Source organism: Sinohyriopsis cumingii, chromosome 14 (genome assembly GCF_028554795.1).
Source record: "Sinohyriopsis cumingii isolate HCF-2022 chromosome 14, ASM2855479v2, whole genome shotgun sequence".
Lineage (NCBI taxonomy): Eukaryota > Metazoa > Mollusca > Bivalvia > Unionida > Unionidae > Sinohyriopsis > Sinohyriopsis cumingii.
The window spans coordinates 120,818,198-120,844,562 of NC_142974.1; the positions used below are offsets into that span (position 1 = coordinate 120,818,198).

A 26,365-nucleotide genomic window follows, 5' to 3' on the forward strand; every position below is an offset into this window, starting at 1 on the left:
TGGTTTACAGAAAGTCAGTACATGATTGGCTAGAGAAGAAAACGGAAATTGAGAAAATCGAGGGGACAGAATGGCAGGAAAATTAGGCAAACTTTTTGAATTTATATCTTTAATCGGACAATTGAAGGTATAAAGTACACGTTTTTAATTTTGTCTCAATAATTTTAGAATAATTTTTGGCAGTTTTGGTTTTAAGGTGAATTTTCGAAGCAGAATTTTGCGTTGCACCCAGTTTTCGACGACTGTTTCTTGTTTTCGAGAAATTGTAATTGTGGAAAATCAGTGAAAAATATTTAATGCATGTTACCGTAATGTGAAATATTTCCTCCAGAGAGAATATTCTTAACTATGGTTCTAAAGATCTCAACTCTTGACCAACTCATGTAAGGGCTGGACGCGAGCTTAATATTGAAAAATAAAAAAATAAAAGCAATAACCTCAAGGAAAAAAAAATCACACTGAGTGACAAAATTACCTGAAGAAATGTTGTCACTTGGTATGATTTTTTAAAATACCTTCAGGTTATTGCTTTTTTATATAAAAAAATATAGAGAAGTGAGCGTAGAAATTTCAGAATGATATTATCTGAAACTTGTCACTTTAATCGTCTTGCGTTTTTTTTTTCTCACAATTTAATGTCAGATGTTTAAAATACTGATGAAATACACTGTACTATTAAAACTATAATAATATAAAAAAAATTCATAAATCAGTAATATTTTCCTTAGTAGAATTACTTTTTCATGTATATATTTGATGAAATATTGGATTAAGTTATAATTTTGTTATTACAGTAAAAACTGTTATGATTTACCTCTGCTATGAGTGACCACCTGTAATTTCTGACCACAATTGTAATACATGGATTGATTTTATTATATAAACATTCTATTGTGAGCGACCACCTGCTAAACGTGACCAGCGACCACAATATCTTGACAAAATATGCATTTCAACACTCTACAAACAGCCACATTTCAAAAATGGGGATAAACTCCACCGACCTTTATTTAATCCAATGACTGCTTATACGCTTTAAAAAAAGGAAAAAAAGAAAAAGAGGGTGGCTGCCAGTATCAGAAATTATGTAGATATGCATTTAGGGTTTCATATTATCTATTGTAAACGAGACTAAGGTACCCATAGAGTATTCCAGCGCTTAGCCAGGTTCCCGACCTTATCATAGCGGGATCATTGTAGCTACTGCTGATATGTATGAGTGGGACCCAGTATCCAGCTCTATGAATGACTGTATCACGAGGACAGAGATAGACACCACTGACAATTACGTAATCATTTGTAACAACGATCGCTTGAATAGTAAAGATTGTTCTGATTAAAAACACATATGAAATGAACAAAACAGAAAAGTATTCTGGCAACTGGTTTATATATAATGACAGATGGTACAGTCCCTAAACCAGGCTAATGTTCATGTTGCGAATTTGCCATTGTTGTACCAAAATTAAGGTAATGGTTGTGTATATTGTTTGTCTTTTGAGTTAATCCTTATAACCTGTGAGTGAAAAAGCTATTTGTCTAAACCAGCAAGTGAGAATTGTTTGAGGGATTTAATTGATGGTGTTAAGGGCTTGTGAAGTTTTTTTTTTTTTTTCCCTGATGTTACAGTTAACATCCCAGTTAACAATCTCTCATCTATTCAAGTTAGTGCAACCAGGTTGCACACTTTGTTGAGTTAATCCTTGTATGTCTTCTTTGAATTAAGCCATTGACTTTTGTGTCTGCGTAAATGATTCTGTTTCTGGATGAGATATCTGTTTCATTTTATTTCATTAATTGTTAGATATGCAATGCACATGTATAGATTTATCATATTTTCACAAAAAGCCTAGTCTGGGAAAAAACAGACTTTTGGGAACTTGTATTTATCAGTTTTTTATACTGCAATCCCTGTTCCTTTAGTGCCTGTTTAACATTAAGATCTTACTTAATGGCATGTAGTCATACTTGGATGCAACAAATCTGGCTTCTCTCATTTTGCATTGTTATTTCAAGTCCATGCTCTAATTTTGTTGTTGTTGTAATTTTCATTATGTTGCATTTTGTGGAGTATCATGCTCAATTTCCCTGGCCAATAAAAAAAATTGGACTTCAGTTATAAAATAAAATTAAAATGTAGATATTGAATTCAAAATGATTGTAAAGCCTACAGTTGAAAATGATGGAAAAGTGTTGTTGTTCCTTCTTACTCTCCGACTCCTGGCTTACAGTATAATTTTTTTATAAGTACATGTAAATGGTAACAAATATTACTTGAACAAATAAGATTTTGCAATTTGATATGTTCTTTGCTTGCCAAAAAGCAAGTTGTAAAACAAGGCTAAATTCAAAACCTCATTCAGTTTCAAACATTGTCACTCAGAACTGGAGTTACTTGCATATCATGAACATATTTTATGAAACAAGTTTTGACAGATGCTTTAAAATGTACATTTGATTTAATCTTAAGTGAGAAATTGATATTGCACACCATGTATATATTTGATATAAATAATTTCAAGGAAATGTTTTTAAAAAAAATTAAAATAAATAAAGAACATATAAAGCATCATTTAGGTGAGATATATTAAAATTATTTGGATTACTGAGTTTTATTTAATTCATATGTGATATCTAGTGAAAAACATTATACCATAATATTCAGTTAATTCCAGCAGTACATTTCAATAGTTTGATCTTCCACCTGAGTTTGGTTAGCATTCATGGTACATCAGCAGAAACATTCATTAAACATCAGATGAGATTGTTGTCAGATTCATTATACATCAGATGATTATTGTTGTCACATTCATTATACATCAGATGAGATCATTACTACATTCATTATACATCAGATGAGATTGTTGTCAAATTCATTATACATCAGATGAGATTGTTGTCAAATTCATTATACATCAGATGATTATTGTTGTCACAGTCATTATACATCAGATGATTATTGTTGTCACATTCATTATACATCAGATGAGATGATTGTCACATTCATTATACATCAGATGAGATCATTACTACATTCATTATACATCAGATGAGATCATTGTCACAGTCATTATGCATCAGATGAGATCATTGTCACAGTCATTATACATCAGATGAGATCATTGTCACAGTCATTAGACATCAGATGAGATCATTACTATATTCATTATTCATCAGATGAGATCATTGTCACAGTCATACATCAGATGAGATCATTGTCACAGTCATTAGACATCAGATGAGATCATTACTACATTCATTATACATCAGATGAGATCATTGTCACAGTCATTATACATCAGATGAGATCATTGTTAGTCATTATACATCAGATCAGATCATTGTCACATTTATTATACATCAGATAAGATTGTTGTCACATTCATTATGAGATCATTGTGGCCTAAGTAGTTGGAGTGTCTGCCTCAGATGTGGGAGGTCATGGGTTTGACCCACACACACACACACACACACACACATTCATGATACATCAGCAGCAGTTATGATTCTCACAGTCATTCAAAAAATCTTTATATTTCAGAGGATAAAGAGGACAGGATGGGTGCTGCGGAAAGTCACTGACCCAGAGAGTGTAGCAGACCACATGTACAGAATGGGAGTCATGGCCTTCCTTATTGATCCTGGAAGTGGCCTCAGTAAAGAGAAGTTAGTCTGCTAGAAGTGTTTTTCACACATTCTCTAAGGGGCCTGAAAATTCCTTAAGCCCACGGTCCAGGACCAACATTTTTAACCTTCTGACCCCAGCTGTTTTTGCCTCCATAAAGTCTATGCCCTAGCGATTGAGATAAAATAGTCAACTAATTCTCTGTCAGTATAAGACATTCTCTAGGCAGCATATTGCTGATCTGACTTGTTAGCTTACATGGCCATAAGTGTCATGTGAGTTGTAGTATGGCTCTGTGTCCATTCTTCATCTACCAGCATTTGCTTTGTTACCTGTCTGGAGGCCATAAGCTTGGTTTACTTTTGATCGTACTTGGTATATAGTTGTATATGTTCAGTAGATATGACAGGTTCAGAAGTAAATGTATATGAAACAAAATGGTGACATTGATTATTAGCAGTATTCCATGTATACTTCAAAAACTTAACGTACAGGAAGGACATGTAATCTTGCCAAGCACAAACATTGACATGTGTCCATCTGTGAAAGTTGGTTGTTACTTATTGATTAGCTGCAAAGTTCCTTCTCTTATCTGATAATAAATTTACAGAGCTCTTGACATTTTGTTTTCAGTAATGAGAAATACAGCTGTTACAACAAATTATTTATTATTTAAAAAATGTACATGATGTGCAAATAAAGTTGATAGTTGGCATTACATTGGTTTTAATTGATAAGCCTGGTAGCAATTCAGAATTAATTTGTAACACAATAAAATTGCAACTGGCAATAGTCACTCCTAGACATTGCTGAGCTTGTATTATTGGTTTTAAGGAGCCCTGGTGGCTGAAGGGACTAAGGTTGTATCATTAATTTTGGTGGCTGAGTGATCTAAATCACTTGCCTTTACAGTTTACTAACATCTCACTTGTCCCTATGTGTTTGAGTCCGCTCAGCCAGTGTGATCATGTGAGAAAGCTTGCCCGTAGCTTCCTCTAGGTCAGTGGTTCTTCTTGGTGTTCACCCAGGTTCTTCTTGTAACATTAAAACAGGCTGCAATGTATAGCCCATCATGTGTTGAAAAATGGCATTAAACCTACAAAACCAAGCCATCATTGGTTTTAATCACTACCATATATACTTGCTTATGAATCATGTCCAACTTTAAATTGCTCAGGCCAAGGTCCACTGTCTCATAATGTTCCAGCAAGTCTGGATCTTTTCTGTTTGTTAGGAGTATGCAGTAGTACAAACAACATAGACCCTGATCTGCCAGTGCATTATTTGCAGTTTGACTTGACCTATAATTGACTACACATGTAACTTTTGTGGATTGTTTCTATTTTATAAGATGACCCTGTCTTACCTTTAATGATCAGATTGAGAGAAAAGATGTAGGACTTCTTTTCTTTATGTTTGATAATTCCATACTTGTAAATCTACAGAAACAAGTGCCAGACCTGCCTTCCATCCTGTTTTTTTGCGGGGGAGATTGCTAAAATCAGATTGTTGCTCCCATACTCCTGCACTTTTATTTTTTCTCCTATAAAATTTTTTTAGTTTGGTCAAGAAAGAAAATCAGGAGAAAAATTTGTTTTGTTTAAAGAAAACAATTTTTAACTCCCCAGTGAATAAAACCAGAAGTGCACAGAAGTTCATTAAATGTGTGTTCAGGTTGTTGCAGAGCTGAATCCTTATGTTCAGTGACATAATCTACAGTGACTTAAAGAAAGGACATCAAGGCTTTTAGCCTGGAGTTTCCATGCCTGACTTGTGGAAGTAATTGTTATACAGTGTTTTGCAAGACATGCAAATCAAGTTTCATTGTTGCCAGTGGTGGGTGCGATGATCCTCCTTACAATAACTGCAATCTGTCTGAAAATCTCTCAAAATCTCCCTTGATGGGTATCATTGGGGTTGGCAGGCCTGATGTACTCAACACATTTATATATTACAATTCATAAACCATTACTTGAGATTATTTGTTCTCACCATTTCAACTTTGACTTTATTAAGAATATTTTTTTTTATTTGCCAAACTTATAAGTGGCATCTTGTTCACTGCTTACAGATGCATTAAGATGTCCCTTGTCCACGACATGGCAGAGAGTATAGTTGGAGATCTGACACCTTCTGATGGTGTGGATAAGGAGGAGAAACACAGACGAGAAAAAGTATATTTGTATGCATGTAAATTACTGTTATCCATTAGTGGTATTTAATACATTCCACTATTGTCTGCAGATAGACCTGCCAGCCCATACAATTTAACCATAAGTCTTAAAGAAATGACCCTTAACACATTAACCCCAAGCGACGACTTTACGGGGAAGGAGGTAGTAGCCTGCTGCTGAGCCCAGTAGCATCATGGTCATGCATGTTGCACTAAAGTGGGTGGTATTATAGAAAGGCAGAGAGATGTAGCTCTACAATGATACCAAATAATCTGGAATATCTACCTGCACTACAAAATACAGATAGAAAAACCTCATTTTTTTTACCCAACTTTTTTTAACCCAAAATTAACCCGTGGTCGGAATCCGATTTTGTGTCCGGATTTGAGACTTTTTGGTCTCAGATCAAGGCAAACTGGTTTGAACTGCAAACAGACAGATGAGCCTTTGCAAAAAGTAGGATAAGATGGGCATTTGGAATAAAGAGTGGTCTCCATACAAAAATAATGGCTCTGCTGAGCCGAAAAAAAAGAACTCCAACTTTTACCCTTCTGCTCATGCGAGAGTCAAATAGCCAATGAAAAACGATGTTTCTAACACAACTAGGCAGTATGTCATTGAAAGATGACCAGGGATTTGGTGTTTTCAAGTCTATTCAGAAATGGCTTTCAAAATGTGTTTCCTACTTGATTTTCAGGCAAAAATGACAAAAAGCTCTAGGGGTTAATGTGTTAAAATACTGACTTATGGAATGAAAGCATATCTAACGGAATTATGGTTGTTTCTGTAAAATCTCTATATAGTACAAAATATTAAAAAGGAATATTACTTTGGAGAAAAAAACTGCAGTGGCAATAATTACATTTACTAGATGGAATGTGTTGATTAGAGTATGTCATATGGTGCAGATATGATTGCCGTCACCATATGAAATTGAAGAAAGTAAAGGATTACATCAGGTTGAGAGATATCAAGAGGCTGTTGAGCTCCATAGGGTTCAGGACTGCAGTTAGTGAAAGTGTAATGAAGTTAATTAAGGTCAAAATGGATTTTATAAACTTTTTAATTGAATGTAATGTTTAGTGTAGCTGCATCAGTCTTCAGTCACACTTCAGAAATGTTTCAATGCATATTTTCCAACTTGACTACAGCGGTACATAGATAATGTTAGATCTTACTGAAAATTGGTTTGACTTTTTGGAAAAAATTTACTTTCTTACTAAGAAGAGCTTGCTAATGACTTGTTAGGGTCTATTTAGGGTTGGATTTATTAGGATGTCCCAATCAGAAGGGAATTTTCTAAAACTGAACATTTTAAGGGGAAAGACACCCCCTTACGGGGATGGTGCTGGCTTTAAAAAAGTTGTCGCCCCAAAAATTGCCAGCCTCAATATTTTGTTGCCATTTTTTTTTTTTAAATATCATCATTTTCATAATATAGGACTATCCATTTATCTCAACATCCTCAGGACCAAGGTAATATTGTTGACACAAGCAGATGATTTGGGGAAGAGGGGTCTGAAAATAAATTGAAATTTTGTATTCAAATAAAAACTTTAAGAGATGACCTTTCATCAGTGACTAGGATTTATGCAGAGAGAAAAAATGAAAATTTCAATTAAATGAAGACATTTGTCTGAAATATACTTGTATATTGACAACTTACTTTTGTTTAGTGCACTCCACAATGTGTTAAATAATATACATGTATATGAAAATCATGTATTTGATCATATGTTAGAAAATTCATGTACCAGTCAAATCTTGTTCAAAAACTAAAACGTATATATATAAAATGGTAGTCCTCATTTGATCTCTATCCCATTGTCAACAGACACATTTCCTGAAACAATTCACTTTGATATTTACAGGGTCCATAGGGGACCTTGAAAAGCCCAGAAAAATTGTTCCTTCAAAGCCTTCAAAACACCTTGAAAATTGAAAATATTGTCTGGGTACCTTGAAGAGCTTTAATTTAAATGAAACCAAAAGGAATTAATGAATAGTTTTCGTTTAACAGAATTAAAAAAAAGAAATGGGGGAAGAAAAAAAATCTCTTGCTAAGTTTGTGCTGGAATGGAAATTTTTCCATAACTGGCCACTGCGTAGTTGTATATTTTGAACTTCCGATTGTAAGAAGCCCAGATGTAGCAGTGGTTTAAATTTGAATCATTCGCTTCAACATGGCTGGCTGCTGATTCCAACTTAGGTGGCTAGAGGAAGAAAAATATAAAGTTTGGATTATGAGATCTTTCTCAGAGAACTTTGCAAAATGCAAATTATTCTAGAAGGATATTGATTTGCGTGCAATGGGAGAGCGCTCCATGGTCACAAGCAGCTGACAAAACCCAAGCTCTTGTAATGGCGCTTAATACAGGCAAATCAAGAAGCCTTCATCATGAAATCATTTTTGATGAAAGAGGTATGTCTGTGAACACAGAGATTCAAGTTTTAAAATAGAAACTGTATATAGTCTTAATTTGTGATTTGAGTGGAAATACGACAGACAATAATTGCAATGAACACGATAAATCTAAAAATATAGAATACAGCTAAGCTGAGAGAAATATTAATAATTCTAATATGAAATAGTTTAAAATAACCATAATCTATTTTAACACACAGATTACTAAGGCCAGACATCAACATAAGTGGATTATGATATATTACAGCCGCCTTAGGGTGGTTTGTCAGTATGAACAAAGAATTTGTTTATGTAACAATAGATTCCAGTGCAATTTTACATACTAGTTTGTGGCTTCCTGTCATGGTACCTTTGAATTTCGCATCTCTAAACCAAAGACTGTATATACAGTTTTTAACAGCCAAAAATGTTGTTGCCAAAACGATTGCCAGATGGTATATTTTGTCGCCAATTATGAAAAAAAATCGCAATTTGCAACATTGGTGAAGACCAGGGCAATCCCTGCCTTACCATCAATTGAAAACAGTAGGTGAATTTTCTGAACATGGGAGAGACTTGGTGAAGAAATAAAGGTAGGGCTTAAAATACAACGTGTTGATTTTCTTCTGGTTGATTTGTTAGGATAACTTTTTACATGAAACCCAAAATTGTGCATTCTATAATACACCTTGGATAAGAAGCCAAATATAAGACTTCTTGAAAGTAACAATATGTATGAATGCTTTAAGAACCATAACATTGTGCCCATTATAGCATAAAATGTGAGCTATTATTTCTATCATGTGTGTGGTAATAACTTATTAATTACTAATTATGTCTACAATGCAGTTAATTATAAGGTGGTTTGTCTGTATGGCTCCCATAGACGGTATTAAAATGATAAAGTGTCATAAAGAGACTAGAAAAGACTTGAGTCTACATGTGTCGTTGTTTTCTTCCAGACCGCCCTGATGCACATTTGTAGCCTAGTAAGCGATGACGTTGGGGCAGAACTAATGAGTCTATGGCAGGTGAGGGAATTTAAAAAGAAAACAAAATATTGACAGTTGATTGCCATGTATTTGGAATGAGGTGTCTTTGTTGCCATAATTTGCTTGACATTATCATAGTTTGAGTTGTATCTGTGCAAGAAATGTATGATTAATTTTTTTTTACCTAGAACAAATTTGATGATTTTCTTGGAGGATTAACCATCATGATTAAAATTGTTGAGTATTGTTTAAAATTAAAAATATGGCTTGCAAGATTTTTCTGCTCAACATTATCATTTGTACAAATTCAAACCTTGATGAGAAATCTCTGAATGACCAGGATTGACACCAAGCCTTTAAAGTTTGAGAATAAGTTGTGGCTCTACCAATAAGAGATATCTATATGCCTGTTTATTGATTTTATATGTATTAGTGTATATATTGATTACCAATTAAAATATTATGATAATTGTCAAAAAAAATAAAATTATTGAAAATAAATCATTGATTGTTTGGAAAGATGTTGGCTTGTGTTCAGCACTTTCGTTACCAAAAATGCCTGTATTCACAAATCAGGGACTTCTTTTTAGGAATATGAAGAACAGAAAACTCCTGAGTCTCATTATGTAATGGACCTGGACAAGTTTGACATGATATTCCAAGCATATGAATATGAACAAATTGACAACAAACCAGGATTTCTTCAAGAATTTTTTGATAGCACAAGTGGTAGGTATTAATAAAAACGAAAGAGAACTACTTTATCTGGTTTGCAGGATCCATTTTGTTTTAGCTCACCTTGTCCTAAGATCAAGCTTATGGTATAGCCCTGTATCCATCACATATTGTCACCTTGTCCTAAGTTCAAGCTTATGGTATGGCCCTGTGTCCATCACATATTGTCACCTTGTCCTAAGTTCAAGCTTATGGTATGACCCTGTATCCATCACATATTGTCACCTTGTCCTAAGTTCATTCTTATGGTATGGCCCTGTGTCCATCACATATTGTCACCTTGTCCTAAGTTCAAGCTTATGGTATGACCCTGTATCCATCACATATTGTCACCTTGTCCTAAGTTCATTCTTATGGTATGGCCCTGTGTCCATCACATATTGTCACCTTGTCCTAAGTTCAAGCTTATGGTATGACCCTGTGTCCATCATATATTGTCACCTTGTCCTAAGTTCATGCTTATGGTATGGCCCTGTGTCCATCACATATTGTCACCTTGTCCTAAGTTCAAGCTTATGCTATGGCACTGTGTCTATCACATAGTGTCACCTTGTCCTAAGTTCAAGCTTATGGTATGGCCCTGTGTCCATCATATATTGTCACCTTTTCCTAAGCTCAAGCTTATGGTATGGCCATGTGTCCATCACATATTGTCACCTTGTCCTCAGTTCAAGCTTATGGTATGGCCCTGTGTCTATCACGTATTGTCACCTTGTCCTACGTTCAAGCTTATGCTATGGCCCTGTAACTATCACATAGTGTCACCTTGTCCTAAGTTCAAGCTTATGGTATGGCCCTGTGTCCATCATATATTGTCACCTTGTCCTAAGTTCAAGCTTATGGTATGGCCATGTGTCCATCACATATTGTCACCTTGTCCTCAGTTCAAGCCTATGGTATGGTCCTGTGTCTATCATGTATTGTCACCTTGTCCTACGTTCAAGCTTATGCTATGGCCCTGTATCTATCACATAGTGTCACCTTGTCCTAAGTTCAAGCTTATGATATGGCCCTGTGTCCATCACATATTGTCACCTTGTCTTAAGTTCAAGCTTATGGTTTGGCCCCATATCCATCATATTGACAGTCTTTCATTGAATTTTATTATTGTCATCTCAAAAACCACTTGAATGATTGAACCAAATTTTTTCAGATCAACTTAGAATGAAGTCCTTTTTAGTTTTGTGTCAATGATGCCACCTTTGCAGTCACTGATATTGTTGGTTGGTTTTAAGTAGAACTTTTAGATCTTTTATTGGCTATATCATACAAAGAAATTGGAGCTAGGTACCTTTCCCAGAGATGTACCAAGGCTGCTGATCCTGACTGGCCTTTGCAGGTATTGAACCCACTAGATTCTGATTATGACTCCAATACTGTGCCAACTGATCTACCTTGGCTTTCCTCGACTATTTCTAAGTGAGAAATAACTTTTTTTTCATTAATTGCCCAATAGAATTTGACAAAATTTAACATGGAGCATGCTGAAATGTATGATGGATTTTGACAAAATTTAACATGGAGCATGCTGAAATGTATGATGGATTTTGACAAAATCTAACATGGAGCATGCTGAAATGTATGATGGATTTTGTCTCATCTGCATTTGGCATTATAAAAATATCCCAGTCTTATGATGCTGGAAAGAAAGGTTCCTTGATTCTGCCAGTATGTACAAACTGGTTTCTTGATGCAGGACGTTTGAGTGTGTATGTGATTTGGATTTTTAACGTAGCTTTAAAAAAAATCAGTCATATTGCTACGATGTCTGCAGTGTGGCAGTTTATAGTGATGACGCAGATATGTAGCACGATGTCCCACCCAGTCACATTATCCAGGTCGACCAGTCCTAACACTAACCACTTAATGCTGAGCACCAAGCGAGGCAGCTGTTAGTACCATTTTTGTAAGTCTTTGGTATGACTCGGCTGGGATCGAACCCACGACCTTTCTGCATCCGAGGCACATGCTCTAACCACTAGGCCATGTGAGCAGTCAGACTGTTTGAAAATGTCATGCTTATGTTGATAAAATTAATGATAATAATACTTTTTGTATTCAGACACCACATGTTTTTGCCAAAATATATTTTTAATACCTGTAATTTTAGGGCATTGAAAAGAATTTGGACACATTTTGACAAAACAAATGTAGGCAGACAAATACTGAGTTCTTTATGGTGTGACTTTAAGGGTCACCTGACATTGTGGATTTGGCGCTGGACATTACTATAAACTGCCACACTGCAGACATCATAGCAGTATGACTGAAAAATTGCTAAAGCTACATAACAAATCTAAATCACACACACAGATTTCCTCAGCATGATAAACAACCAACCAAACATATATTTAAAGGAATAATTGTATTTGCTTTTTTTATGCAAAAGAACATACCTATTAAAATTATGCTAGTTATGTTTTTCTCATGGATCATGTGTGATGTAGTATGACTTAAACCCTTGAAGCCATCTCTGTTTTCAACACTTGGACTTTGTCTTAAAATATTTTGACATCACATAAGAATTTATCTTTGGAATATAAAGATTATGGGTAATTACTTAGGGAGGAACTTTAGAAATAAATCTCATATAGATAAAATCAGACAGATTTGGAAATATTACCAAATATATTAGTTTAAAATCATCATGATGGCCTCACATGCTTTCAGAATGTACACACTGGTCACACCCTTAGGGTACTTTCATTTTCATTCAGAGTGAGAGACTTTCATAATGTTAAGCTTGTTCCATTATTGATTAGTAGAAATCTGATATACCTCCTGGTGATGATTACTAGATTCATCCAAATACGTGTGGGGATGCTTAATGAGTCTGTTTTTTGTAAAGGGTGAACAGTACATAAAATACTCATCTTGCAAAAAATGACTCCTGAGGGATGTGTTGTAAGCTTGCCAATCAATTCGAAACAGCTCACATTTCATGGTTCAGACTTATCCTAAAATGAAGGTGGGTAACAGATTAAAATAATAAATGTGTCAATCACCAGGACTAAATCATTGGACGATCCATAGATCAAAAAGATTGGTTTTATGATCCAAATATTTTTAAAGTAGAGAATTGTTTTCAGTTTTTAGAAATAGTATGCTTTTATTTATTAATTACAATGGTTAGCACATCAGATTCATAATCAGTGGATTATTGGTTTGCATCGTGCTAAGACCAGGCTGCATTAATATAATATCAGCATGGTACTTTACTCCTATTCCCTTGGCACATAATAGACTTTAATCTGTTAAACACCTTTCATCCAGTCATCAAATTGACTTTCATATGTTGATAAAACCAATCAACCAAACACCATCAAATCAACTTTAATGTTGATAAATGCCAGTCAATATCTATCAACTTCACTTTGATGTGCTGTTAAACACCAATCAAACAGCCATCAAATTTCATTTAGTGTACTGTTAGACACTAAACTACTAGCCATCAAATGCACTTTAATGTACTGTTAGACACCAAACAACTAGCTATCAAATCAACTTTAGTGTGCTGTTAGACACCAAACAACTAGCTATCAAATCAACTTTAATGTGCTGTTAGACACCAAACAACTAGCTATCAAATCAACTTTAGTGTGCTGTTAGACACCAAACAACTAGCTATCAAATCAACTTTAGTGTGCTGTTAGACACCAAACAACTAGCTATCAAATCAACTTTAGTGTGCTGTTAGACACCAAACAACTAGCTATCAAATCAACTTTAGTGTGCTGTTAGACACCAAACAACTAGCTATCAAATCAACTTTAGTGTGCTGTTAGACACCAAACAACTAGCCATCAAATCAACTTTAATGTACTGTTAGACACCAAACAACTAGCTATCAAATCAACTTTAATGTGCTGTTAGACACCAAACAACTAGCTATCAAATCAACTTTAATGTGCTGTTAGACACCAAACAACTAGTCATCAAATTGGATTTAATGTGCTGTTAGACACCAAACAACTAGCCATCAAATTGACTTTAATGTGCTGTTAGACACCAAACAATTAGCTCAAATTGTTAGACACCAAACAATTAGCTCAAATCAACTTTAATGTGTTGCTAAACACCAATCAAACAACCATGAAACAACTTATATATGCTTGCTGAGGAATACTATTGCAAAATATGTTTCTTCAGCATTCCAAGTACCTATCACACTTTAGTAGCCATACTGTATCCCACCAGTATAACCCTTTACCCTCATTTGTGCTTCAGAGAACTTTGAAGTTTTAATTTATCCCCCAATTTGAACACCAAGATTTTTTTTCCCCCACTAAATGTAACCACCAGTTCTAACACCAAGAGGATTTTTGACACTGAATCTTGCAGCCATATGAAATTTTAAGATGTCAAACCCTAATAATTTGGACATTTAGAGCAAATATCAGTTAATGATAGAAGGTGACCAAAAAATAGATGTTTTAGTTATGACAAATGAAAGAGTAATTATTACAAGAAAAAGAACCATTTGGTTATTTTATATCGTATATCCAGTGATCATTTGCTTCTGTATCAGCCAGTAAGTGAAATTACCAATTTAGAATTCTCTAAAACATCTCTCCATATAATTACAGAGTCACAGATTCACACTGTTTATTTTTGACAGGTAAATTCCAGACAGTTATTTTTTTTTTCCACAGGTAAATTCCAGACTGAAAGAGTACAGACATGGGCAAGAGAATTAGAAGAGCTGAGGAACCAGTCCGTTTCAAATGAAATATTTCAGAGTCCTGAACTGTGCAGATTAAAAAGTTTATCAAGTCGTGAGGCAGCTGTTAAGCCATATAGACATTTAGACTCTGATGCGCCCAAAAAATAGGAACACTTTTCTTTTGGGATATTTAATCCAAATACAATGCTGTCATTAATTCCACACAATGTATTCCTTTTGGAAAATAAGACTGCTGATGTGTCATCACGTTTGTAGATTTTTAGCTCATCAGACGATAAGGTCAATCAAGCTTATAGTATGGCTGTGCGTCACGTATGTGTTTTGCATGGCGCATCATGAATCTACATTGCGGGGGAAAAAAAAAACTATTTGAGTTGAATTCAGCAGAGGGCGTCCTGATATAAAGTCCTTACAAATTTGTAAAATCTTGGACGACTGCCATTATTAAGAATTGAAAAACCTTTGTCCATTTTGACATACTGGCCAAAAAGGTCTTTCAGGATGGTACAAGTATGCCAATCCAACATCCAATATATGGCCACTGTTATTAAAATTACATAAATATTAAAAACAAAAGCTGCTTCTTAAAATTGCTCAGCAGAATTTGATCAGATTTATTGGCATCCTTGTATAGTGGTTTTTTAAAGTTATTCAAATTAGTCTAATTACAAATCCAATAAGGCTGCTATTACTAAAAATAGAACAAATAATGGAAATGTTATGTATAAAAAACCCATTAATATTTGACCAGATTTCATATAAAACATCTTGCCTTTAGCTTTTTAATTGACACCTATTTCTGATGTACCAACCAGTATGGCATGAATGCCATTCAGGTTTGTAATGTCATGATTTGATGACATTTTGGAAGAACTGAATATGATTTGATGACATTTTGACGCAGTATGATTTGATGACACTTTGACAACTCAGTATAATGATATTTTGACAGAAAATATGATTTGATGCCATTTGAAATAACTCAATATAATGACATTTAACAGAACTTGATATAATGACACTTTGACAGAACTCAGTATGATGACTTTGATAGAACTCAATATGATTCGATCACATTTTGACAGAATTCAATGTGATGACTCCTTGACAGAACTCAAAGTGATGACTCTTTGACAGAACTCAGTATAATTTGAAGACATTTTGACAGAATTCAATTTGAAGACATTTTGACAGAATTCAATATGATGACTCTTTGACAGAACTCAATATGACTTGACGATATTTTGACAGAAAGCATCCTGGTTTGAAGGTCTTTAAGTTCTGTACAAATGAGCTGGTTTGAAGTCCTTTATGTTCTGTTGAAATGGAGCTGGTTTGAAGGCCTTCAAGTTCTGTACAAAAGGGTCTGGCTTGAAGACCTTTAAGTTCTGTACAAATGCGGCTGGTTTGAAGGCCATTAAGTTCTGTACAAATGGGCTGGTTTGAAGGCCTTTATGTTCTGTTGAAATGGAGCTGGTTTGAAGGCCTTCAAGTTCTGTACAAAAGGGTCTGGTTTGAAGACCTTTAGGTTCTGTACAAATGCGGCTGATCTGCCACCACAAAATATTATGAGGAGACTAAAAATACAGAAACTTTTAAACAACTTCATAATTTGAGGACATTTTATTACAAAACTTCCCACTAAATTTCTTTCCAAATGTTTCTGCTTTTGCCTATAAGTCAGATATTAACCATTTGAGTCATATTGGACCCACCCAGGCCTCATGGTGTTTTAGCACTTTTATAGATTTAAAAGATAAATTTATCTGCACTGAAATGCTTTAGGTTGGAGTTAGATTCTTCTTTTTATTCAAAGACCAGACACTATATGATGAGAATGAATGCCAGAACATGTCAGACTTGTTACAAAAGTACATTGGGGGAGGGAAAGCTTGGAGGGTGAATTTGGGTATTTTTAAAGGTATTTTATTAATGAATCCACAAAGTCTGTTAGACTGAAAGAGTCACCAGTCTCAGTAAAAATGCCATGTACCTCACTCAGTCACTTTAACTGCATGCTTGATGTTCGGACCATGCCTGCTCTTTTAAAATTATTGTTAGCTGTATAAAATATAACTATCTACCTTTCCAAGTTTTCTTAAATTATATGACCCTGGCTGTCCCAAAGGCTTCTCTTGAGAGCAATATTTTACATGCCTTCTGACCCAACCCTACATATAGTCCTTTAATTCAGATTAGTCCAATAAATGTGAAATATTTTAAAATCAGCTGTATCATTATTGTTAATAAATCTTACTCACAGGGCTGGAATTTTAACCTTTTTCAGAATGGCAGCATTTTGATAATTGTAAATTTTTCGCTAGAAAAATTCATGTTATTTTCAGTGTTCATAAGCACACCTTGTATTTTAAAATTAATATTTAAAAAATTTCACTTGAAAGAAACTTGTAGCTCATTTTTTTTACATCTAGCATTTTCAGGATTGTTACTTGTTAAATATTAGCTTCTTAGCATCAATTTTGTCTGGCAGTTTCAAAATTATTACTAGCCAAATTCTAGCTTGCTAGTATAGATTTCTTGCCCCCTTATTCAAGTTCTGTCTCAAGATGCTTTGTAGAAATTGTTGAAATTGGGTGAACATGTTCTTGCATATTGTTCTGGTCATAGTTTTATGTTTTTTAATTTATTTCCCATTTTGAGTTTAAAAGTGTACACTGTGTATGATCATTCTTTTGTCCATACACAGTTCCACCACTTGCATGCTATATATGATATTCTTGTGTGCACAACTAGTTCCACATATAATAATTCATGCATGTTTATTTAGTTCCACACATGGTAATTCATGTATGTTGAACTAGTTCTACACATGATAATTTATATATCTTCAGTTAATTCCATATATGATAATTCATGTATGTGTTTTTTAGTTTCACACATGGTAATTCATGTGTGTTCAACTAGTTCCACATATGATAATTCATGTATGTTCAGCAAGTGACACACATGATAATTCCTATATGTTAAGTTAGTTTCACATATGACAATTCATGTATGTTCAGCTAGTTCCATAGATGATAATTCATGTATGTTCATCTAGTTGCACATATGATAATTCGTGTATATTCAACTAGTTCCACATATGATAATTCATGTATGTTCAGCAAGTGACACACATGATAATTCCTATATGTTAAGTTAGTTTCACATATGACAATTCATGTATGTTCAGCTAGTTCCATAGATGATAATTCATGTATGTTCATCTAGTTGCACATATGATAATTCGTGTATATTCAACTAGTTCCACATATGATAAATCATGTATGTTCAGTTAGCTCTACATTTGATAATTCATGTGTTGAACTAGTTCCACATATGATAATTCATGTATATTCAACTAGTTCCATAGATGATAATTCATGTATGTTCATCTAGTTCCACATATGATAATTCATGTATATTCAACTAGTTCCACATATGATAATTCATGTATGTTCAACTAGTTCCACATATAATTCATGTATGTTTAACTAGTTCCACATTTGATAGTTTGTGTATGTTCAGCAAGTGACACACATGATAATTCATGTATATTCAACTAGTTCCACATATAATAATTCATGTATGTTCAACTAGTTCCATATATGTTAATTCATGTGTGTTCAACTAGTTCCACATATGATAATTCATGTATGTTCAGCTAGTTCCACATATGATAATTCATGTATGTTCAGCTAGTTCCACAATTGATAGTTTGTGTATGTTCAGCAAGTGACACACATGATAATTCATATATGTTCAATTAGTTTCACATATGATAATCCATGTATGTTCAGCTAATTCCACATGTGATAATTCATGTATATTCAGTTAGTTCCGCATAGGATAATTCATGTATGTTCAGCTAGTTCCACATATGATAATTCGTGTATATTCAATTAGTTCCACATAGGATAATTCATGTATATTCAATTAGTTCCACATAGGATAATTCATGTATATTCAATTAGTTCCACGTATGATAATTCATGTGTTCAGCTAGTTCCACATATGATAATTCATGTATATTCAATTAGTTCCACATAGGATAATTCATGTATATTCAACTAGTTTCACATATGTATAATTCATGTATGTTCAGCTAGTTACACATTTGATAGTTTGTGTATGTTCAGCAAGTGACACACATGATAATTCATGTATATTCAACTATTTCCACATATGATAATTCATGTGTTCAACAAGTTCCACATATGATAATTCATGTGTTCAACTAGTTCCACATATGATAATTCATGTATGTTCAACTAGTTCCACATATAATTCATGTGTGTTCAACTATATCTGCGACTTTTACAATTTTCTAGAGTTAAGTCCCTTTCTGTTGATCCATTGTGAATGTGTTTTTTGCATGTTCATACAAATGTGTACATTCTGCCAAAGTTATGGCTCTTTTATACTTACATAACTCATTCAAACAGAGAAGGGTTGGTTGCATCCGTTATGTATTCTACTTTTAAAGGAATAAAATGTCTTAGCATTTTGATGGAATAAAGTGACTTATGTTGTATTGGATAAACAATGCTGTTGTGCATAGAAGAACATTTATGTTGGGATGTGTCAATGATTCCCCAGAATGTTAAGTATCTTTGTCAGTCATGGCTTTCAAATGAGGACCAATTGATATTTTTATATACTCCATTATGTTTATGATAGTTATTCTTTGGTTTGCATTTGTTAGTGAAAATGTGGGAACCATACCATGCAAGCAGTTCATATTAATGCAAATATCATTTTTTTCAAAGTGAACCCAACATAAGATGTAGCAATATCCTGTAATGATGTCCATTCATCTCTCTGTTACTGTCTGTCTGAACAATAAGTTAAGTCGTTTTCCCTCTGTTAAACCAATTAGTGTGGATGGTTAGCACTTGGGTAGAGAAGAAACCTATTTATTTTGTTGTCAAAAGATCAAAGATCAAAATCACTGACTGGAAGAATAAAAATGGTTTCTGTTCAATAAGCCACCCAATATAACCACTGTTATTAAAACTAGAAAGACCTTATAAAATAAAAGCAAAAAAATAAACTTCTAAAAATATGGCCCAAAAGAATTTTGCCAAATTTGACTGAAAACAACCTGACATTAACTGTCTCTTAATACAAATCTAATGTTTTTTTTATTCTCAGTTTGTTATAATTACATTTCACTTAACAAAGTAACAAATTTATGAATGATTGTATGACTTTTTTAACCTAAATCTACCTGGAGTTTAATGTGTTTTTACTACTTATGATTAATTAAATAATAAGAAAGATTAAACATGCTATATTACTCATTGCATAGACTGTTGCATCATTAAACCTGATACTCTTTTTAAGTTTAGTTTGTCTCTACAGTCATGTGTTTTTGTTATAACCACATCACAGCAGGCCCATTTAAATCATTTTTCCCTGCCTTTCATGGACATAATACAAGTTATCAGTGAAACTTTTATGGAAATTATTCTAAATTTTTATTGAAAATATGCTGTTTTCTTTGAGGCTAACTTAACTTTGTCATTTTCTGACAACTTCCTGTCCTCTTGTTTCCTTATCTGACAATTCAGGTAAAGATGACAAACTTTGCAGGCAGATTGGTTTTATTTATTGTATTGATAAAAGACTGGGGATATATCCATATATGGGACACTTTTATTAAAGAGAGAGGGATTTTGTCTATGTATGGGACACTTTTATAAAGGAGATCAGGGATTTTGTCCATGTATGGGACACTTTTATAAAGATCAGGGATTTATCCTTTTATGGGATACTTTTATAAGAGACATGGATCTTAACCATGTATGGGACACTTTTATAAGAGACAGCAGTCTTATCCATGTATGGGACTCTTTTATAAGAGATAGAGACACTTTTATCCATGTATGGGGCACTTATAAACGAGATCAGGGATTTATCCTTGTATGGGACACTTTTATAAGAGACAGGGATCTTATCCATATATGGGACACTTTTATCCATGTATGGGACACTCTTATAAAAAAAATTGGGGATTTTAGCCTTGCATGGGACATTTTTATACAAGAGATTTGGGATGTTATCCTTGTATGGGACATTTTATAAATGAGATTGGGTTTTTTATTCTTGTATGAGACATATTTATAAAACAGGAGATTTTAGTCTTGAATGGTACACTTCATTAAAGAGATCTGGTATTTTATTCTTGTTTGGGACACTTATAAAAGATGTTAGGGATTTTTACCTTGTATGGAACACTTTGTAACAGAGATTGGTAATTTTATCCTTGTGCGAGACACTTTTATAAGAGATCAGGGATTTTATCCTTTTTTGGGACACATATTCTGTAGTTAATTTTATGAACAGACTGGTACATTTGTAAAGACTTAGACTGCTTGTGAAATAGTATTATTTTAATGTATTTTTAATTATATTCAAGGTTTGTGGGTTTAAAGTGGATTTGACACATTTGTGTTGGTAATTTTTTAAATCTAGACTGTCTTTTCTAAAGATTAAGGCTGTTTGCAATTTATTTTATTTTTTAAAATATGCTGTCTCAGACAGACACTTAATTTTGTTAAATGATGAATTGTAATGATTGTAATGAAATGTTGACATTAAGTTGGCACATTCCAGAGATGTCAGTGTTTATTTGATTTGGTCACAGCATGTTCGTATTGCATTCATTCTTGAACAGTTCATAACTATAACATACTGGTAGGTGAAATTTTTTTTTTTTACTCTTACATTATTACCTGTCAGGTGCGAAACTAGTAATCCTAGTCAGTTGTCTTTAGAAAATTTGGGAAATGGATTTTATTATGATGTGAAATGAGACTTTTGAAAATAAAAACAGCATTTTGATGATTGTACATTTTGTCAAAGCTATACAGACGAGTGCCAGGTTGATGATTGTATATAACTAATCAAGTCTGTTAGAAAATAATGTACCTAACAAATGGCATGGGGGAGGGTGTGTTAATAAAATTAGGTGCAAAAATACTTGCTTTTCATTACATGAAGACAAACTAGTCTGAAATATACTTGTATATTGACAACCTACATTTGTGTAGTACAATCCGTAACTTGTTAAGTACTGTGCTTGTATATAAAAAAATTGATGAATTTGAGCATAGATCATGTTATAAAATTGGTGTATGTCATATCCAGTTAGAAAACACAAATAAGACAATTTTGGTAGTCATTGTTTGATATATATCTGATTGTTGCAAAATAATGCACTAAAAATATTGTTGCCAGTAGCTCGTGGTTGTTTTCATGCTACATGTACTTAAATTGGCCTAAATTTTAGTCATCTGGAGACAGGTATCATCTTGCTGAGGCCAACTAAAAACATGAAAAATTTCAAAAGTTTAACAAACATCTTTGCAAGACACCCCATCTTCAGTTATCTTGACAGCCAGATATCTATGGTTTGAAAAGATGGGAAATTGAATTTGTGTTTTATGCAGCTGTTGGTAGCAACTGGAAGCATAAACTTTTTTCCTGCAAAAAGGAAACTTTCAAGGCAAAATATACGTGTTCAGTCACTTTGGAAAATGTAGTAATCCATCAAATTCTGTTACTTTTAATTAAGTCTGGTGCTGACTTCCTTTGATGAAAGGTTCTTTGTTTTTATTGAAGAGTATAGTTAGTTTTCTTTGATGAAGGGTGCATGTGTTATTAAACTCCCTGCTTAAAGGACAGTTTTGGGGTACCAAACAAACGCCCGTTTCTTGTTGCGGCAGCAACATCAAATAATTGTAGAACATTGAGATTCAGGGGTCTTGCTACCGGGTGATGTGGGTGAATAAGCTGCCTAAAAAATGTAAACTTTGCCTTCTTCTGTAAGGAAAGCATAAACAACTTCACCCTCTGATTTTTAAGAGGAAAATTGAATGACCGTCCTTTCTGAGACGCTCCCTTGCCTTGGCCAGGTTAGTTCCACGCTCAAGGCGAAATGTAGGCTTGAAGCCATAGTTGGTGTTGATATTAATTGCACCAATAAACAAACTTGCACATTCACAGGCATGTGTTTTGGCAGCTGATTGACCATTAACCTTTCCTGATTATGTTAGCAACTATTACTGCCCAATTTCCAAAAGTTATCCTTTGATGATAAAAACATACAAAGTTGTGTTTCTAACCTTAAACTTATGTAAACAGCAATTTGTATTTTAAGAATAGAATCAGTAACATGAATATTTTAACTGCTGTGTGTGCATTATTTTCTTTCTAAAAATCAGTTTGGAACTGAAAGTGAACCTGTCATGGGGAAATAATGGCAGACATCGCTGTGTCTGGGAAGTACCACATTATTAAATTTGCCTCTTTTCATAAACCATTGGGCAAATAGATTCAGGAAAATGTACAATTTGTAGAAAGCAGAGTCTAAATATTATGTTATTGAAGATTTAGCTTTAAATGCTATTATGTAGGTCAGAAACATACGGGACAAGGCTATGTTGTGGAATTCTTGAGATGCTGTAAGGTCAAGGTTTTATTCGGAGTTCACCCATTTTGTGAAAATACAAAGAAAAAAACCAGCAAAGCAAATACTAATCAATACCTAACATTACACCAAGTACATAGACAAATAATAAAACCTTATGTTTGCAATCCTATCAGTGGACTGTTGTAACAAAGCTATAAAGTGAGTGGTTACATTAAGACAATCCCTGTTTCTAAAATCAGATGCACTTACATGTTGGCTGTGTCAATTCTGTTGAAAAGGGTTTAGTTATTCATTTACTGACTTAATTCTTTAATGTGTCGTCTGTGAACAGTTACAGTCAAGTTTTATCGGCAACAAAGAAATTAGGACAAACAGTATGATCTGAAAGATGTGTGCATTTGCTCTAATGTACATGGTACAGGGGTTGTTTCAAACAAGTTTAGGAATCTTTTCAACTGCCATTTCATAATGAACTTTTAGAAAGTAAAAAGAAAAACTCTTGATTAAGGGTAGTTGATTAAGCATTTGTACTAACTTGTAATCACAATACATGTACTGTAATCTATTTACTCAGTGTATAGCTTTTGTTGTTCTCTTTTTAAGTCATATTACCAAAATACACTGAATATGAATATGATAGTTTTTAAACATGGACCAAATATGTTTATAAGATAGAACTCTACTTGAAAATAAATCATTGCTTAAAACCAATGTTCAGTGCAAATATGCTTTCTGGGAAATAGAGGGCATAATTCAAATGAGAACAAAAACAACACACACACACACACACACACACACATATATATATGTCTTGCTTTGCTCTCACTTCTCCCTCTTCTGTCCAAAAGGGGGTAACTTCTTTCCCTAAAATTCAAGACTAGCTCGACCCCTGGAGACTGAATTTTGTTTTCTTCATTTGCTTAGTATTAATACAGAACAACTGGTGCTTCAGAGGTAATCAGTTTTCCATGAGGTTTCAGAAACTATTTTTTCTTGGGTACAAATTTTAAAAAACAAAGGAATTAGCTGTCATTTGGTCAGCTGTAACAGTTACTGCACCTAAGGTTCAGTCTGAGTAAATATATTAATTACTAGTGAGTGGTCAATAGTCAGGCACTATTGTATTCAAAAGAGCTGTTATGAGATAGTGCCTCGTCCGGATGATCTTTGCTACCCAAAATATCATGAAAAAAAAATAAAAATGTGGAGATCTCAAAGCATTACTTAGGCCCGATGTCAAAATAAGCAGAGTATGATTTAATAATGCACTGTTGGATGGTTTGTCAATATGAACAAAGAATTTGTTTATGTAACAGTAGATGGATTCAAGTGCATTTTATATCAAGTTTGCAGCTTCCTTTCATAGTGCCTCTGAATTTCTCCACTGCAAACCCAAGGTTGTATATACAAGTTTAAACAGCCAACAATGTTGCAAAAATATCACCAGATGGTATTTTGTCGGAAGAAAGAAAAAAAGTCACAATTTACACTATAGGCAAATTCCTGCATGATCCCTTTTACACATTATTTTTCGTACTTTTAAGAAGAAAAAACTTTTTTTTCATCTATGAGAAAAATACATACAAAATTTCAGAAGCCATGCCAAGATTGTCGTATAACTCAAATGTGATCTCTTCCCCAAAATGATGATAAACTTTTTACATTTTATTTTTTGTACTTTTAAGAAAGAAAAAATTTGTAATGTGCAGGAGTAAAATACATGTACAGTATATGAAATTTTGGAAACCACACTACTATCATGCTATATCTAAATTTGTGTTGTAATGAAGTATGCTATAGCAGGTCACACTATATGTACAAATGCAGCCTTTGGAAATATGCACAATGATTTGGAAATATGTACAAATGCAGCCTTTGGAAATGTGTACAAATACAGCCTTTGGAAATGTGTACAAATGCAGCATTCAAAATTGTGTACAAATGCAGCTTTGGAAATATGTACAAATACAGCATTAATTGTTTACAAATGCAGCATTTGGAAATGTGTACAAATACAGATTTTGGAATATGTACAATGCAGCATTCGAAATTGTGTACAAATGCAGTGTTTGGAAATATGTACAAATACAGCCTTTGGAATTGTGTACAAATGCATCCACTCGATTGGTAAGCAAATTTTCAAGTAAGATTTTGAGCTGAATCAAATTTTTTAACAGCCAAGTCTAGATTGAAAATACCCTCCCCCCCCATCTTGTATTGAAACTCAAGATGAACTGAAAATTGGCTTTTATTGATGAGTGTCTCTGTGAGTACAGATTACTGAGTTGATCTAATTTGGCTATGCTAATTCTTGGGTGAAACTTGGGCAAGCTCATAATGAATTAATTGTAACAATGATAGATATACATAAGCATAACTGTATATTGCTCATGATGAAAAATCCTCATTGCTTCAAAAGATTCACTTTCTAAATAGTTTGACAGTGTTTATGTTTTTTTCATCAAAGTTTTACATAGGGCTTTACCATGAGTGTTCATGTTGGTGTAAATTGTACAAATGAAAAAAACGAGAACAAAAATATTTTTGTCCTTTGACTAATGACAGTGATGACATTTATGTACACGATTGCATCGTCTTCAATCTGCGAATTGTATTATTCCATGTACATGTATGCACATTAGATTGTCTTCTTATCCATACAAAGTGGGAAATACCATGTATACACATTAGAGTTAAGTCCCTTTCTGTGGGAAATACCTGATATATATATGACAGTTGCATATGATATCTGATTAAATGAATGTACGCTGACCGATAAAAAGGTGTTTATTTAATTCAGGTGAAATTTAAAAACCAAGTTAAATAATTTTAAAATCCATGGTGAGCAAAAGGTGAAAACAACTCACAAAAGTTTTTAAATGTATTGTATACAGATTTCTGTTGTTGCAACACATTTTCAATAAAATGTTGAAAAATACCAAGATTTAATAATAAATATGGTGTAAGAATCCGACACTTGTACCACCACAGTCATTAATCTTTTGTCAAATCATGTGTTCTGTCAAAAAATGATTATTCTGGAAAAGGTAAATATCAAAAAGGATAAAGCAATTTGGAGTGGTAGGATGATAATTAGAAGAAGAAACTGGTCATGTTGTGTCATGAAATGTGACAAGTCTGTGATCTGATTTATAATGTAGCTTTATAAAAAAATTCAGTCATATTGCTATGATGTCTGCAGTGTGGCAGTTTGTAGTGATGTCTAGCACTGGGGCATCATGCCACATACACGTAGCATTATGTCCCACCAAGTCACATTATCCTGACACCAGGCCAGCTAGTCCAGAAACTAA

The 26,365-nt window shown here is 33.7% G+C and overlaps 1 protein-coding gene across 1 annotated transcript; it reads left to right on the forward strand.

Annotated features, from left to right (window-relative positions):
* The first annotated feature begins 3 nt into the window (after nt 1-3).
* On the forward strand, nt 4-25,989 carry LOC149784720 (5'-deoxynucleotidase HDDC2-like). Its single transcript, XM_089932746.1, has 6 exons — nt 4-127; nt 3,542-3,666; nt 5,697-5,799; nt 9,166-9,234; nt 9,786-9,924; nt 14,583-25,989. Exons 1-6 carry the CDS (start codon nt 71-73, stop codon nt 14,759-14,761), a joined length of 672 nt encoding a protein of 223 aa, XP_089788872.1. The 5' UTR covers nt 4-70; the 3' UTR covers nt 14,762-25,989.
* Nucleotides 25,990-26,365: the final 376 nt, after the last annotated feature.